Source organism: Vitis vinifera, chromosome 13, assembly GCF_030704535.1.
Source record: "Vitis vinifera cultivar Pinot Noir 40024 chromosome 13, ASM3070453v1".
Classification (NCBI taxonomy): Eukaryota; Viridiplantae; Streptophyta; class Magnoliopsida; order Vitales; family Vitaceae; genus Vitis; species Vitis vinifera.
The window spans coordinates 3,334,385-3,348,497 of NC_081817.1; the positions used below are offsets into that span (position 1 = coordinate 3,334,385).

The 14,113-nt window shown below is 36.9% G+C and overlaps 2 protein-coding genes across 2 annotated transcripts; both read left to right on the plus strand.

The window, feature by feature from the left end:
* The first annotated feature begins 3,824 nt into the window (after positions 1-3,824).
* LOC100261620 (laccase-17) lies at positions 3,825-6,249 on the plus strand. Its single transcript, XM_002278196.4, has 5 exons — positions 3,825-4,008; positions 4,113-4,264; positions 4,385-4,629; positions 4,729-4,857; positions 4,960-6,249. Exons 1-5 carry the CDS (start codon positions 3,889-3,891, stop codon positions 6,063-6,065), a joined length of 1,752 nt encoding a protein of 583 aa, XP_002278232.1. The 5' UTR covers positions 3,825-3,888; the 3' UTR covers positions 6,066-6,249.
* A 3,745-nt stretch (positions 6,250-9,994) lies between these two features.
* LOC100266810 (laccase-17) lies at positions 9,995-12,509 on the plus strand. Its single transcript, XM_002278179.3, has 6 exons — positions 9,995-10,173; positions 10,268-10,419; positions 10,540-10,784; positions 10,882-11,010; positions 11,113-12,087; positions 12,184-12,509. Exons 1-6 carry the CDS (start codon positions 10,051-10,053, stop codon positions 12,312-12,314), a joined length of 1,755 nt encoding a protein of 584 aa, XP_002278215.1. The 5' UTR covers positions 9,995-10,050; the 3' UTR covers positions 12,315-12,509.
* The last annotated feature ends 1,604 nt before the right edge of the window (positions 12,510-14,113 follow it).

The window sequence follows — 14,113 nt, forward strand, 5'->3', positions numbered from 1 at the left end:
TAGGAGCCAATCCAACTGTGGCTCAAATGAAGTTGCATAAAGAAAGAAGGACAAGAAAGGCTAAAGCGAAAGCTTGCTTGTTTGCTGCAGTTTCACCATCAATTTTCATCAAAATCATGAAAATTGATTCAGCTGCAGAAATTTGGGAGTATCTCAAGGAGGAATACAAAGGAGATGAAAGAATCAAGAACATGCAGGTGATGAACTTGATTCGAGAATTTGAAATGAAGAAAATGAGGGAGTCTGATGCTGTTAAAGACTATGCTGCACAACTTCTTTCAATAGCAGACAAAGTTAGGCTGCTTGGAAAAGAATTTTCCAATGAGAAGATTGTTCAAAAGATATTGGTTACACTTCCTGAGAAATATGAAGCTACAATTTCCTCTTTGGAGAATTCAAAAGATCTGTCAACTATTAGCTTGACAGAATTATTACATTCCTTGGAGGCTGTGGAACAAAGAAGACTCATGAGACAAGGAGATACTGCAGAAGGAGCATTTCAAGCAAGAATGCAGAAAAATGCAGGCCATAAAAATGGAAAGATGAACAACAACAAGCCATGCAGCAACAACCAAAAAAATGGGGTTTTTCCACCTTGTCCTCATTGCAAGAAGACAAATCATTCTCCACAAAAATGTTGGTGGAGACCAGATGTGAAATGCAACAAGTGTGGTAAACAAGGACATGTGGAGAGGATTTGCAAAAATCAACAACAGGAAGAAACTAGTGCAGCAGTTGACTATTGCCAGGAGGAGCAATTGTTTGCAGCAACGTGTTTTGCTAATAAAAGCACCTCTGAAAGCTAGCTTGTGGATAGTGGTTGTACAAATCACATGACAAATAATCAAGATCTCTTTAGAGAACTTGATAGAACAACTATTTCCAAAGTCAGAATTGGAAATGGTGAGTATATTCCAGTGAAGGGCAAAGGAACGGTTGCTATTGAAAGCCAAACAGGTTTGAAACTCATTTATGATGTTTTGTTTGTGCCTGACATTGACCAAAACTTACTCAGTGTTGGACAGCTCGTTGAGAAAGAATTTAAAGTTTATTTTGAAGATAGGAATTGCATTATCAAGGATGCTGAAGGCAAAGAGGTGTTCAACATAAAAATGAAGGGCAAGAGTTTTGCCTTGAATTTACTGGAAGATGAGCATACTGCTATTTTACAACAAGATAGCACAACAATGTTTTGGGACAGAAGGGTCGAGCACTTTCATCATGATGATGTGCTCTACATGAAGAAAAATCAAATAGTTGAAGGACTTCCTGACTTAGAAAAAGATCTTCCTATATGTGCTATTTGTCAATATGGGAAGCAAACTAAACTTCCCTTTCCAAAGAAAATATCCTGGAGAGCAACCCAAAAACTGCAACTGGTGCATACTGATGTTGGTGGATCTCAAAAAATGCCATCCTTGAAATGGAATGCAAACAATGGTTGGTGGATCTCAAAAAATGCCATCCTTGAAATGGAATGCAAACAATTTTGGGCTAAAACTGCAAGTAGAGCAGTATATTTTCTGAACATATTGACAACAAAAGTGTTAAAGAAGCAGACCCCTTTCGAAGTTTGGTTCGAGTGTCTACGTGCAAGACTTGGAGTTTGCATCTACGAAGTCAAGGAGGAGTGTTGAATTTTGACTTAGTATTTGCTAGAATTTGAATTTTGAATATTGCAGCTGGAGTCTTGCACAAAATCTGCAACATCTAGATATTTTCTTATTTTTATTTGGTCAAGATTTGGTTTCTATTTTATAGGAAGTAGTTGTTCATCATCTAGTAGCTTGATTTTCTGCTATTCTAATGTCATTTAAGTTACAAGTTCATGTATAAATTCAGCATTCTTCATCAATAAAATCATAAGTTCCAGCAGCCCAAAAATATATTCTGTATAAGTATTTAATCTTATACCAACATGTTGCCAAAGAAATTTTATTTATGAAGTTTACTTGACCTTCGTCCAATTCCCATCAACCCTTCATTCAGTAGCATATATATATTTTTTTTCCAAACATGTCCTTCTGAAATTATCCACTCTTACGTACAAACTTGTAATTGGAAATGTGAATATTGCATGTACATGAAGCACCAACCAATAATCGCAAAAGTCAAAGAGGTTTGTAGATTTGAAGCTTTCGTAAAATTGAATGAGGATAGATATGTAAATCGATCTTTCCATGTTTGGCCATCAAGGGAAAATCCTTCTCTCTAGTAGCTTTCCCAACCGTTATTCTTGGTGACCAAGCAAATCATACGCTTACCATCTTATCACTCAGTCCTTATTAAATTCGTTCCAAACTGATTAACTTTCTCGGAAAATTGATCAGAAAGACTACCCAACCCACTTTGGGAGATTCAGTTAGTACAGAAGGAGAAAAAGGACGTTTGACCCAACTTTCCTCCAATGAGATTAAAAACAAATTTGAAGTTCTATTGTTTGTTTTGCCATTGACAAACACACTTAAAGTGGTTAACCACTCAAACTTGTAGACGAAGCTAGGGAATCCTCCATTGGGTTTTCGGAGAAGCTATAGACTCTTTTAACCACCACTCAGCTAACTCGGCAACCAAACAACTTAACAACAATGTATTCATATGGGTGCATGAGGATGGATTTAGAATTAAATCTATGGGTGTCTGTACTGGCTAATTATTAGTGTGCAGTATACTGAAGATATATGTAGTTGTACCAACTGCATCCCTTTTTGGGATCTCATGACTTTTCCATTCTTTGTTCACTCATGATCATGCTCAAAACACCCAGCTAACAAATATTGTGGAGGCTTTCTCCACATAAAGTTGCACTTAGATCTGTACAAGAGAATATTTAATGCACTAAAACTATATCATCTCCGTTCATATATTGTCTCTTAAAAATGCTAAGTTTGTGAAACTGCTTGAGGTTAGTATATATGTCATGTGTCATCAAAGAAACTGCTAGTTTACACACAAGTCCACTATTAAATGAACCATGTCCAAACAAGACTTTAATATAATGTTAAACAACTAACTTTTCTAAAAGCTAGTTTAAACTTACAGGTTTTAGATCACAATGCCTATCATGGACACCATCAATTGGGAAAGTGATCTCTCTTTCAATTCATAGCCTAACTTTGCAATATATTTCTCTAATCTTCATTGATGTAAACTTTAGTTTTGTTATCCAATGAGGTGACCTCAAAACAGCAGCAAATGGCCATTCAAGGTTCCTATCAAGTGTGTCTCCAAGATTGGTACATCAGTTGGCTCAGATTGTAAAGGAGTTGTTTTCTTCTTATCAAAAAGAAAAAGAATATACAGTATTGGAAAATGAAGGGGAAAGAATAGTTCAAAAAAGTCATGCAATGGTACTGTAAATGAGATTTTAGAGAAGCACTTGCAAGCCTAGAAGTTTTTTCATACTGTTTGGAACCCAATATAAGAGAAAGCAATCAAAGAAAATAATCATCTCTCTACTTTATATGAAGGTGGTACAACTTATATCAATGGACACCAACTGCAGATGAACCAAACTACTGTACATCAATGGAAGGGCATGTTTTAAGCCGAGGCAAATGGTGTATACCTTATAAGGAAGGGTAAGCGGGAATAGGAAGCAGGTAAAATAAAATTCAGAAATATCATATCTTTGAAATCACTCTAAAACAAAACTTGACCAACGTCTGGTCGGATCAACACTGTCATTGTAGATGTTTGGTTCTATCTGTTTCTTTTTTTGTTATTTCCTGTAGATAATTTCATTACCTAACCAACCAAACACGCCAAACCATCACTATATAAGCAAAGCCACTTCTTGCCATAAGTGCCATCAAGGAGCCACTTGAGTGTTCTCCCGTACATTGTTGTTCAATTTACCAAAATTAATAGACAAGAGCTTTTAGAGAAATGGGTTCTTCTCTTCTTTCATCAGCAGCAATGTTCAGAGTTCTGTTCCTAGTTTTGAACTCTCTGTGGTTGTTTCCCGAGCTTGCCAGTGCTGGCATCACTAGGCATTACAAGTTCAATGTATTTTATTTTATTTTATTTTTTGGATTATATATAATTGAGATGATGGGTTGATATTGGTTTAAATATGTGTTGTCCTCACTTTCTATTGGAATATTTTATAGATCAAGTTGCAGAATGTGACAAGGTTGTGCCACACGAAGAACATTGTGAGTGTGAATGGGCAGTTTCCAGGACCTCGCATCATTGCTAGGGAAGGAGATCGAGTGGTGGTTAATGTGGTTAACCATGTCCCGAACAATGTCACTATCCATTGGTATGAAGGCCTATTAGTTTTCTCATAATCTTCTCTACCTCAACAAGTATTTTGTTAATATGGTAATGTATGGTTATTAAATCCATATATGCTAATTGTGATGGGCGATTTTACAAACAGGCATGGAGTTCGACAGCTTCGGAGTGGGTGGGCAGATGGGCCTGCATATGTAACTCAGTGCCCTATTCAAACAGGCCAGACCTATGTATACAATTTCACCATCACTGGCCAAAGGGGAACCCTGTTTTGGCATGCTCACATTTCATGGCTAAGATCCACTGTCTATGGACCCATCATCATCCTTCCAAAGAAAAATGTGCCTTACCCGTTTGTCAAACCCTACAAGGAAGTTCCCATCATATTTGGTACTCATCCATTTATCACACTGTCTACTAGCAAGACTTCCAATCATTTTTATTTTATGATCTAAGAAAATTCATTATCCATTGTATGATATTCTATAGGAGAATGGTGGAATGCGGATCCAGAGGCAGTCATTACCCAGGCCCTGCAGAATGGAGGTGGCCCCAATGTCTCTGATGCCTATACCATCAACGGCCTCCCTGGCCCCTTGTACAACTGCTCAGCTCAAGGTACTTTACTCTACCACCCTGATCACTGTTTCTTACTAATATAGCTTACTCAAATATATACATGTACGTATTTCACTTTCTTTCTGTATGGAAATTGTCCAGATACTTTCAAGCTAAAGGTAAAACCCGGGAAGACCTACCTCCTGAGATTGATCAACGCTGCACTCAATGATGAGCTCTTCTTCAGCATTGCCAACCACACCCTTACAGTGGTTGATGTGGATGCCATCTACGTCAAACCCTTTAAAACCGATACAATTTTGATCACTCCTGGCCAAACCACCAACCTCCTCCTCAAGGCCAAACCCCACTTCCCTAATGCCACCTTCCTCATGGCTGCTCGCCCTTATGCCACCGGCCGTGGAACCTTTGACAATTCCACTGTCGCCGGTCTCCTCCACTATGAACCACCACAAAAATCCTCTCCCTCTGCCTCCTCCTTTAAAAACCTTCCTGTCTTCAAACCAACACTCCCTCCTCTAAATGACACTTCTTTCGCGGCCAACTTCACCAGAAAACTCCGAAGCTTGGCAAACAGTCAGTTCCCTGCCAATGTACCGAAAAAGGTTGACAAAAGATTTTTCTTCACAGTTGGGCTAGGGACAAGCCCTTGCCCTCAGAACCAGACCTGTCAAGGTCCCAACAACAGTACCAAATTTTCAGCCTCGGTTAATAATGTCTCCTTTGTTCTACCCACCACAGCCATCCTCCAAGCACACTTTTTTCAGCAATCCAATGGCGTCTACACCACAGATTTTCCAGCCACTCCAATCTTTCCTTTCAATTACACAGGGACACCACCCAACAACACCATGGCGAGCAACGGAACTAAGGTGGTAGTGCTTCCATTTAACACGACTGTGGAGTTGGTGCTACAAGATACTAGTATTCTTGGAATTGAAAGCCACCCTTTACACCTTCATGGCTTCAATTTCTTTGTGGTTGGTCAGGGTTTTGGGAACTTTGACTCTAAGAAGGACCCTCCCAAATTCAATCTTGTAGACCCTGTTGAAAGGAACACAGTCGGTGTGCCGTCCGGCGGTTGGGTAGCTATTCGCTTCGTCGCTGACAACCCAGGTGTATGGTTCATGCATTGCCACCTGGAAGTCCACACAAGCTGGGGTTTGAAGATGGCTTGGATAGTAAAGGATGGCAAACTGCCTAATCAGAAGCTGCCTCCGCCACCCTCTGACCTTCCCCAGTGTTGAGCTCCTCTTCCAAAATTCTTTTGATCCCAACCTGGCCTCAACTGATGCCTCCATTTTTCCCTTTTGTAATTTATTAATTCTGTTTTTATTGTTTTATCCCCTGAATGTTCTTTTCTCCAACTTATAAAATTGAGAAGTTTTTGGTAATAAAATGTTGGTTACTATTAATAATTCAGATGACCAAGGAGATCACTCACCGCCTGCCTTCCCAAATCTACCACTTACCAAAGTAATTGCAACCAGTTAAGCTAATGTACTGCACACTGCCAACAAAAATTTCACAAGGTGCTTGCGCTGATTTAGTCAAAGCCCACACCAGAATTAGCATAATATATAATACTTTCGTCAAATTCAATTGATAGTGGACAGAGCGGAGAATTTTTGTTTGGACCCTTTTAAAGGAAAATATCTGCAAAAGCCGGTCATAGCCCTTTGTTTGATTGTAAAAGAAAATGACTTTGATTAATGTTAGGGCACTTCGATTTATAACACAAAAGGCTGGTATTTTGCGGGTAATGGTCATACCTCTAAAGGTGAGAGGACAAAGACTTAATATTTAGGCTATTTTTCCCGAATTCTATGAGAAGATATTTATCACATGCTCTCCTTTGGTAAAATATTTTATAACAATAGAGTCTATAATTATTTAAGAAGATATTATCTTGATAAGCTTATCATTGCAACATTATGCAAGGATGGGTATTCTCAACCCTACTATTAGCTAGTATCATTATCATTATGGTTTTGGGCACAAGATCTAATATTTCGAGCCCTCTTTGTTATCAAAATGTATAAGGCACTTTGATATTTTTGAATTCTTTAATCCTTAGGCACCTTGATCTTATGGAATTTTTTATTCTTTGAACTCATCTAAGAAGACTATAAGATGTAATTGTTCATAAAGAATGGTTCATTCCTAGAGAAAAACTATCCAAGTATTTCCAAGCAGGTTCAAGTTTAAATTTCTCTAATCCTACACCTATCATCTCATTTGCCTTCAAAGGCAAACAACCTTTCAGGGCAATCATCGCCCCAAGGATCTAGGTAGACTTAGGTCAAGAAATCCTTGACCCTTCCTCTTTTATTGCATTCACCTCTTAAGGCAAAGGATATTAAAGGGCAATCATAACCTAAAAGTCTAATCAAGACAAGAAATCTTTAACCGTACCCTTCTCACTTCTTTTACCTCCTTAAGCATTACCCTTGAGGGCCATCCTCATGTAAGGGTTCGAGCTTGTTCAAGTCAAAGAAACCTCTAACCTTAAGAGGAAAAGGGATTGTCAAGGGTATATGCAAGCTCAGATGCTCAAGTCGATAAATCTCTAACTCTATCCTTATTACTTTATGCACCTTCTAAGGCAACAAATCCTTACAGACAACCATCCCACAACGGTTCATGCAAGCTCAAGTTCAAATTTTCCTAAAATCCTTATCATCCCATTCACCTCTTAAAACAAGGGACCCTCAAGGGCATTCATTACCTAAAGGTTCAAGCGGGCTCAAATCGAGAATATCTTGACCTAATCCTTTATGCCTCTTATGTCTCAAAGTAAATCAATGCATGCGGTGCTATAAACTTCTTAACCCATATATACATAAGAACGTTGGAGGTAAATGTTACAGCTAAGGATATTAATTAGTGGAAAAATTATCAAATTACCTACAACATCATTCCTCCATGATGGGCGTAAAGTGGAAGACTTAGATGTCAAGAATTGAATGCTCAGAATCCACCTCACTAATATTTTTAAGAATGATAACTGATGCAATAAGATGGTGAATTTGATACTTTTAAAAATAGTCACAATAATTTTTTTTTAGCATAAATTGATATTTTTATATAAGGTAACACCTTTACACTATGTTTGATTCTAAAAAAAAAAAAAAATAAGGAAAACACTAAGGAAAGAAAATAAAGAAGGAAAAAGAAAAAAGAAAAATAATAAATTTAAAGTTAATAAATTATTTTTATATGTTTTTTTAAATTCATTTCATTTTTTTTTCTATATAAACATCAAACAATTTAAATATATAGAATTTTTATTAATTTTAATTTTATATATATTTTCATGTTTTCTATGTAAATCAAACATAATAATATTTATTAATTTTTTATTAATTATTTTTCTTAACATTTTATTTTCTTTTTTTTCTTAATATTTTCTCAAAACCAAACATAATAGCTGTTTTACTAATACCTATGAGGACTAATATGAGTGATAATGAAAATTAATTTTTAAGATAGAGATCATTAATTAAGGTGAAAATTAACATTATTTAAGATGATAATCAATATATTTTATGATGGTCAAAATTATGACCAACATTTCCAAGTGTAGTGAATAATACTTCCTAAGATTTTTTTTTGAATTGAGATGACCCATACATGAAAGAAATATTTATGATCTACTACATTAACTAAATATTGACATAAAGTTAAAAGACTATTTATGAGAAAAGTGGAAATATTTGCTTTGCTGATGAACACTACCTCTCTTCTGAGTAATTTGAACAGGAGAAAAAGGATGTTTGACCTCACTTCAATTTGCTTCAACAACACTGAGAAGACAAATCCCAAGCTTCTATGTTTGTTTAATTAACCATTAACAAACACACTTGAAGCTACTTAACCACTAAAACTTGCATGTCAAGGAAACATTCGAATTTGATTTTTGGAGAAGCCACGGATTAATTCTATCTTAACCCCACCACCATTCCAAACCAAACTCTTTTTTTTTTATCTTCCCCCTCTATTCCTTCCGGAACCAAACAACTGAGAAATTAAGTTTATACATATGGTTTTCCACGAAGATGGATTTAAAAATAAATCCATGCATGCAAGTATGTAGATACATAGACAGATTTTGTAGTTGTACCAACTGCATATCCCTTTTGAGGCACTCATGATCATCACCTTGTGCATTCTTTCTTCCTACTGTATGTATTGTTCAAACACAAATCTTACGCATATTTAATTACAAAGGCTTCCCCACATTACGATTGACAGGAGAATACTTGCAAGACCCTTCAAATAAAACTATATGTATCACTTGTGTGACATTTTAATTTCTTGGAAAATGATGTGCTTTCCAAACTGCTTGTTGTCCAGTTTCTTAAATGGGACATCAGTGTGTTAGAGGTGTGAATGAGTTACTTCCGTACTTGGAATCAGACCCATAAAACTGGAATTAATATCAACATCTCTGTCAATTCATATACCTAATCTTTCAATCCACTTCTCTAATCTTCTTTGATACAAATTTTGTTTTAGTTATTCAATGAGAGTGATCATCCCCCAAGACAGCAACAAAGAGTAGGTTCCTATGATCCTATCAGATGTGTTACACTCAAGACCAAGAGATTGAGAATGTCTACAAGATCGTCACATCAATATTGCGTCCTGATAAGCTAAGCTGAAACGGACATGTCTTATGGTGAAAACAATTGAAGGTCCAGTGGAATGAAATTCTTTCACCATAATTTCGGCATTTGATACCATGACATGAAAGCCTGGCTTCATCAGCCCCGCACAATGCTAGAAGTCTTTACGCAGTGAACTATTGTTGGTGAACCAACTATTTCTATGAACCGAAGTTTTATTCATTGCCACTATTTATCAATAGAAGGACACGTTTGAAATTCAGAAAAAATGGAGGATACCATTACCATATAAGAAAGGGTAAACGGGAATCGGAAGCTGGTCAATAAAATTCAGAAATATACTCTCTTTGAAAATACTCTAAAACAAAACTTGACCAACATCTGGTCGGATCGAGAATGTCATTGTAGGTGTTTGGTTCTCTCCCTTTTCCTTTAATTTTGTTGTTTTCTCTACATAATTTCATCACCTAATCAACCAAACAGGCCCTACCATTTCTATATAGGCCGTGCCACAACCTTCCACGAGTCTCATCAAGGAGCCACTTGAGGGTTGTCTGGTACATTGTTGCTCAACCCAACCAAATAGAGAAGATTTTCAAGAGAAATGGGTGCCTCTCTTCTTTCATCAACAGCAATTTTCAGAGTCATGTTCATAGTTTTGAACACTCTGTGGCTCTCTCCTGAGCTTGCCAGTAGTGCTGGCGTTACTAGACATTACAAGTTCCATGTATATTTTTTCATATGGCTATCTATATATATTTGAGTTGATGGATTAATATTGCTTATAGTTTTGTTTAACTTTTTGTTGGAATATTTCATAGATCAAGCTGCAGAATGTGACAAGATTGTGCCACACGAAGAGCATTGTGAGTGTGAATGGGCAGTTTCCAGGACCTCCCATCATTGCTAGAGAAGGAGATCAAGTGGTGGTTAAGGTGATTAACCATGTGCAGAACAATGTCACCATCCATTGGTAAGATGGCCTAATAGCAATTTCTTCATTTTCTCTACTTCAATTAAGTGTCTTAATAATTAAGATTCGCTTTCAATGTATATATATGTAGCTAATTGTGATGGCTGATTGTGAAAACAGGCATGGAGTTCGACAGCTTCGAAGCGGGTGGGCTGATGGGCCTGCATATGTGACTCAGTGCCCTATTCAAACAGGCCAGACCTATGTATACAATTTCACCATCACTGGCCAAAGGGGAACCCTGTTTTGGCATGCTCACATTTCATGGCTAAGAGCCACTCTCTATGGACCCATCATCATCCTACCAAAGAAAAATGTGCCTTACCCATTTGTCAAACCCTACAAGGAAGTTCCCATCATATTTGGTACTCATCCATTTATCACTGTCTACTAGCAAGACTTCCAATTATTTTTATTTTCTGATCCAAGTAAATTCACTATCCACTGCACGACATTTTATAGGAGAATGGTGGAATGCTGATCCTGAGGCAGTCATCACCCAGGCCCTGCAGAATGGAGGAGGCCCCAATGTCTCCGATGCCTACACCATCAACGGCCTCCCTGGCCCCTTGTACAACTGCTCAGCTCAAGGTACTTCACTCTTAACCACCATCATCCATGTATATATCTTACTAAAAAGCATTCTATGCATACGCATGTATTTAACATTGATTTTGTATTGCACATTCCAAGATACTTTCAAGCTAAAGGTGAAACCTGGAAGGACATACCTCCTGAGATTGATCAATGCTGCACTCAATGATGAGCTCTTCTTCAGCATTGCCAATCACACCCTTACAGTGGTTGATGTGGATGCTATTTATGTCAAACCCTTTAAAACTGATACAATTCTGATCACACCAGGCCAAACCACCAACCTCCTCCTCAAAGCCAAACCCCACTTCCCTAATGCCACCTTCCTTATGGCTGCTCGCCCTTATGCCACTGGCCGTGGAACTTTTGACAATTCCACTGTCACCGGTCTCCTCCACTATGAAACACCACCCAAATCCTCTCCCTCTGCCTCCTCATTTAAAAATCTTCCCCTCTTCAAACCAACACTCCCTCCTCTAAACGACACTTCCTTTGCAGCCAACTTCACTCACAAACTCCGCAGTTTAGCAAATAGTCAGTTCCCTGCTAATGTACCTCAAAAGGTTGATAAACGATTTTTCTTCACGGTTGGGCTGGGGACAAACCCTTGCCCCCAGAACCAGACTTGTCAAGGACCCAATAATAGCACCAAGTTTTCAGCTTCGGTTAACAACGTCTCCTTTGTTCTACCCACCACAGCCATCCTCCAAGCACACTTTTTTCAGCAATCCAATGGCGTCTACACCACTGATTTTCCAGCCACTCCAATCTTTCCTTTCAATTATACGGGGACACCACCCAACAACACCATGGTGAACAATGGAACTAAGGTGGTGGTGCTTCCATTTAACACCAGTGTGGAGTTAGTGCTGCAAGATACTAGTATTCTTGGGATTGAAAGCCACCCCTTGCACCTTCATGGGTTCAACTTCTTTGTGGTTGGTCAAGGCTTTGGGAACTTCGATTCAAAGAAGGATCCTCCCAAATTCAATCTCGTAGACCCAGTTGAGAGGAACACGGTGGGCGTGCCTTCTGGAGGATGGGTGGCTATTCGCTTCCTTGCTGACAACCCAGGTTAGTACAACTTTACTCCTACACACTCTTCTACTATTCACAGAACAGAATTCATATTGACTAAACCAATTTAATTGTTGGTGAATGTGTGAATAGGTGTATGGTTCATGCACTGCCACTTCGAAGTTCACATGAGCTGGGGCTTGAAAATGGTTTGGATGGTAATGGATGGGAAACTGCCTAACCAGAAGCTGCCTCCTCCACCCTCTGATCTTCCCCAATGTTGACCTCTCTTTCTTCCTAAACCCTTTTGACCTCATCTTGGCCTCAAATGATGCCACCATTTTTCCCCCATTTCTTTTTTCTTTTAACTTATTAACGATGTTTCAGATTGATTGTTTGTTTCCTAAATGTGTTTTTTCTACATGTAATAAAATTGGAGAAATTTTTGGTAATAAAGAAATTGTTATTCATTTGTTTCATTTGCTTTTCTTTTAGCCCAAAAATGCATTCAGCATCACAAAAATTAACCAACCACTAATATATAACCCACAAAAAAAAAAAAAAGAAGTTAAAAGTTAAAAACATTAAAAAATATAAAATAAAAAATGTAAATGAAAATAGCCTATTAGAAATCAAAGAAGTCAAGCCCAAATCATGAGTACATGTATAAGCCATATGTTAGCCCACTGGCGGAGCCAAGTAAGGTTCGGGGGCGGCGGTGGGTGGGTGAGGGCGGGTGGGAGGAGAGGGGTGTGTGTGGGCATGTCCCCACCCTCAATTTTCCAAAAAAAAAAAAAAAATCCCTTTTATGTTAAAATTTTTTAGGAAAATAAAAAACCAAAGTGGAAAATTTGCCCCCGAATATAGATTTAATTTTAAAATTTTTAAAAATAAAAAATAATGGCTAAATATTATTACCAAAAAATAATTTTTATTAATTACTAATAAAATATTAAGATTGAACTAAAATTAAAAAATAAATCAAATCTCATTTAATATTGGTACTTTTTTTTTATTCAATCTTTTTTTATACTTATTTTTTACGATTTTGTTTTATTGAGCTTTACCAAATCATAAAAAATAATACCTATAAGCTATTATTGTCTTAGTGATAATTTAATATATGAAACTATCTTATATTTAAGTAAAAGACTTCACTTTCAGCTATCTTATATTTAGTTATTTGAAAAAGAAAAAAAATTAAGGTATTTATTTAATATTTATGAAAATCTTAATGTCCACTTTTAAAAGTACACAGAAAAAGATTAGGCATTTGAATATAAATACAAAAATTGAGACTATGATATAAATAAATTATATCAACTTGTAAGACTGTGAGACCTTAAAATGCACACCTTTACCATTCAAAAACTATCAAAATTTATAATGAAAATGATTGAATTCTTTAAAATAATTTCAAGGGTTTTTGCTACAAAATGATTAAAATTATTAAAAATTTCTAATAGTTTTTCTTTCTATTTTTTATATCTTTTGAAATTTTCCTTGAAATGTTCTTGATCATTTTTGTATATAAAATCTAAAACTTTTTTTAAATACCCTTAGTACTATGGTTGTTTAATTTGATACATGTTTATAATTAGTATTTAAAATTATTTTATTTTTTAACAATAATAATAATTAACATTAATCGCCTTAAATATAATACAACATTTTTCTCCTTGTCCCCCCCTAGAAAGAGTTGTAGCAACAACAAGAGGAATGCAAAAGTGGGGTTGCGTAGAAAGCATGCAACAGGTTGCCTAGAGACGTTACAGTAGATTGGTGAGCGATAAGCGCAATGTAATGGCATATTGCCAAGAGAACTTGGATGAGGCATGGTGCCACAACCTGAGTAAGAGTCCGAGTAGAACGAGGATTGTGTAATCGGAGTGGGTGACACTACTATTAAAAGTAATTTTTTGAGAAGTGTTTTCTTCCCAAACAGGCCTTCAAAGGCCAAGGGCAGAGACAGTTTTTCTAGGTGGTACATGACCAGAGGAAGAAAGTGTCCAAACGGGACTGTTTCAAAAACAAAATCAACTAGATTAGCAAAAGTGTAAGTAATTCACAATATCTATGTTAT

Bases quoted from the DNA above. Each gene is read 5' to 3' on its own strand.
- LOC100261620 (XM_002278196.4), top strand. From the start codon at position 3,889: ATGGGTTCTTCTCTTCTTTCATCAGCAGCAATGTTCAGAGTTCTGTTC. The intron at 4,009-4,112 runs GTATTTTATTTT...AATATTTTATAG, and splicing joins CTAGGCATTACAAGTTCAAT to ATCAAGTTGCAGAATGTGAC. The intron at 4,265-4,384 runs GTATGAAGGCCT...TTTTACAAACAG, and splicing joins AACAATGTCACTATCCATTG to GCATGGAGTTCGACAGCTTC.
- LOC100266810 (XM_002278179.3), top strand. From the start codon at position 10,051: ATGGGTGCCTCTCTTCTTTCATCAACAGCAATTTTCAGAGTCATGTTC. The intron at 10,174-10,267 runs GTATATTTTTTC...AATATTTCATAG, and splicing joins CTAGACATTACAAGTTCCAT to ATCAAGCTGCAGAATGTGAC. The intron at 10,785-10,881 runs GTACTCATCCAT...GACATTTTATAG, and splicing joins GGAAGTTCCCATCATATTTG to GAGAATGGTGGAATGCTGAT.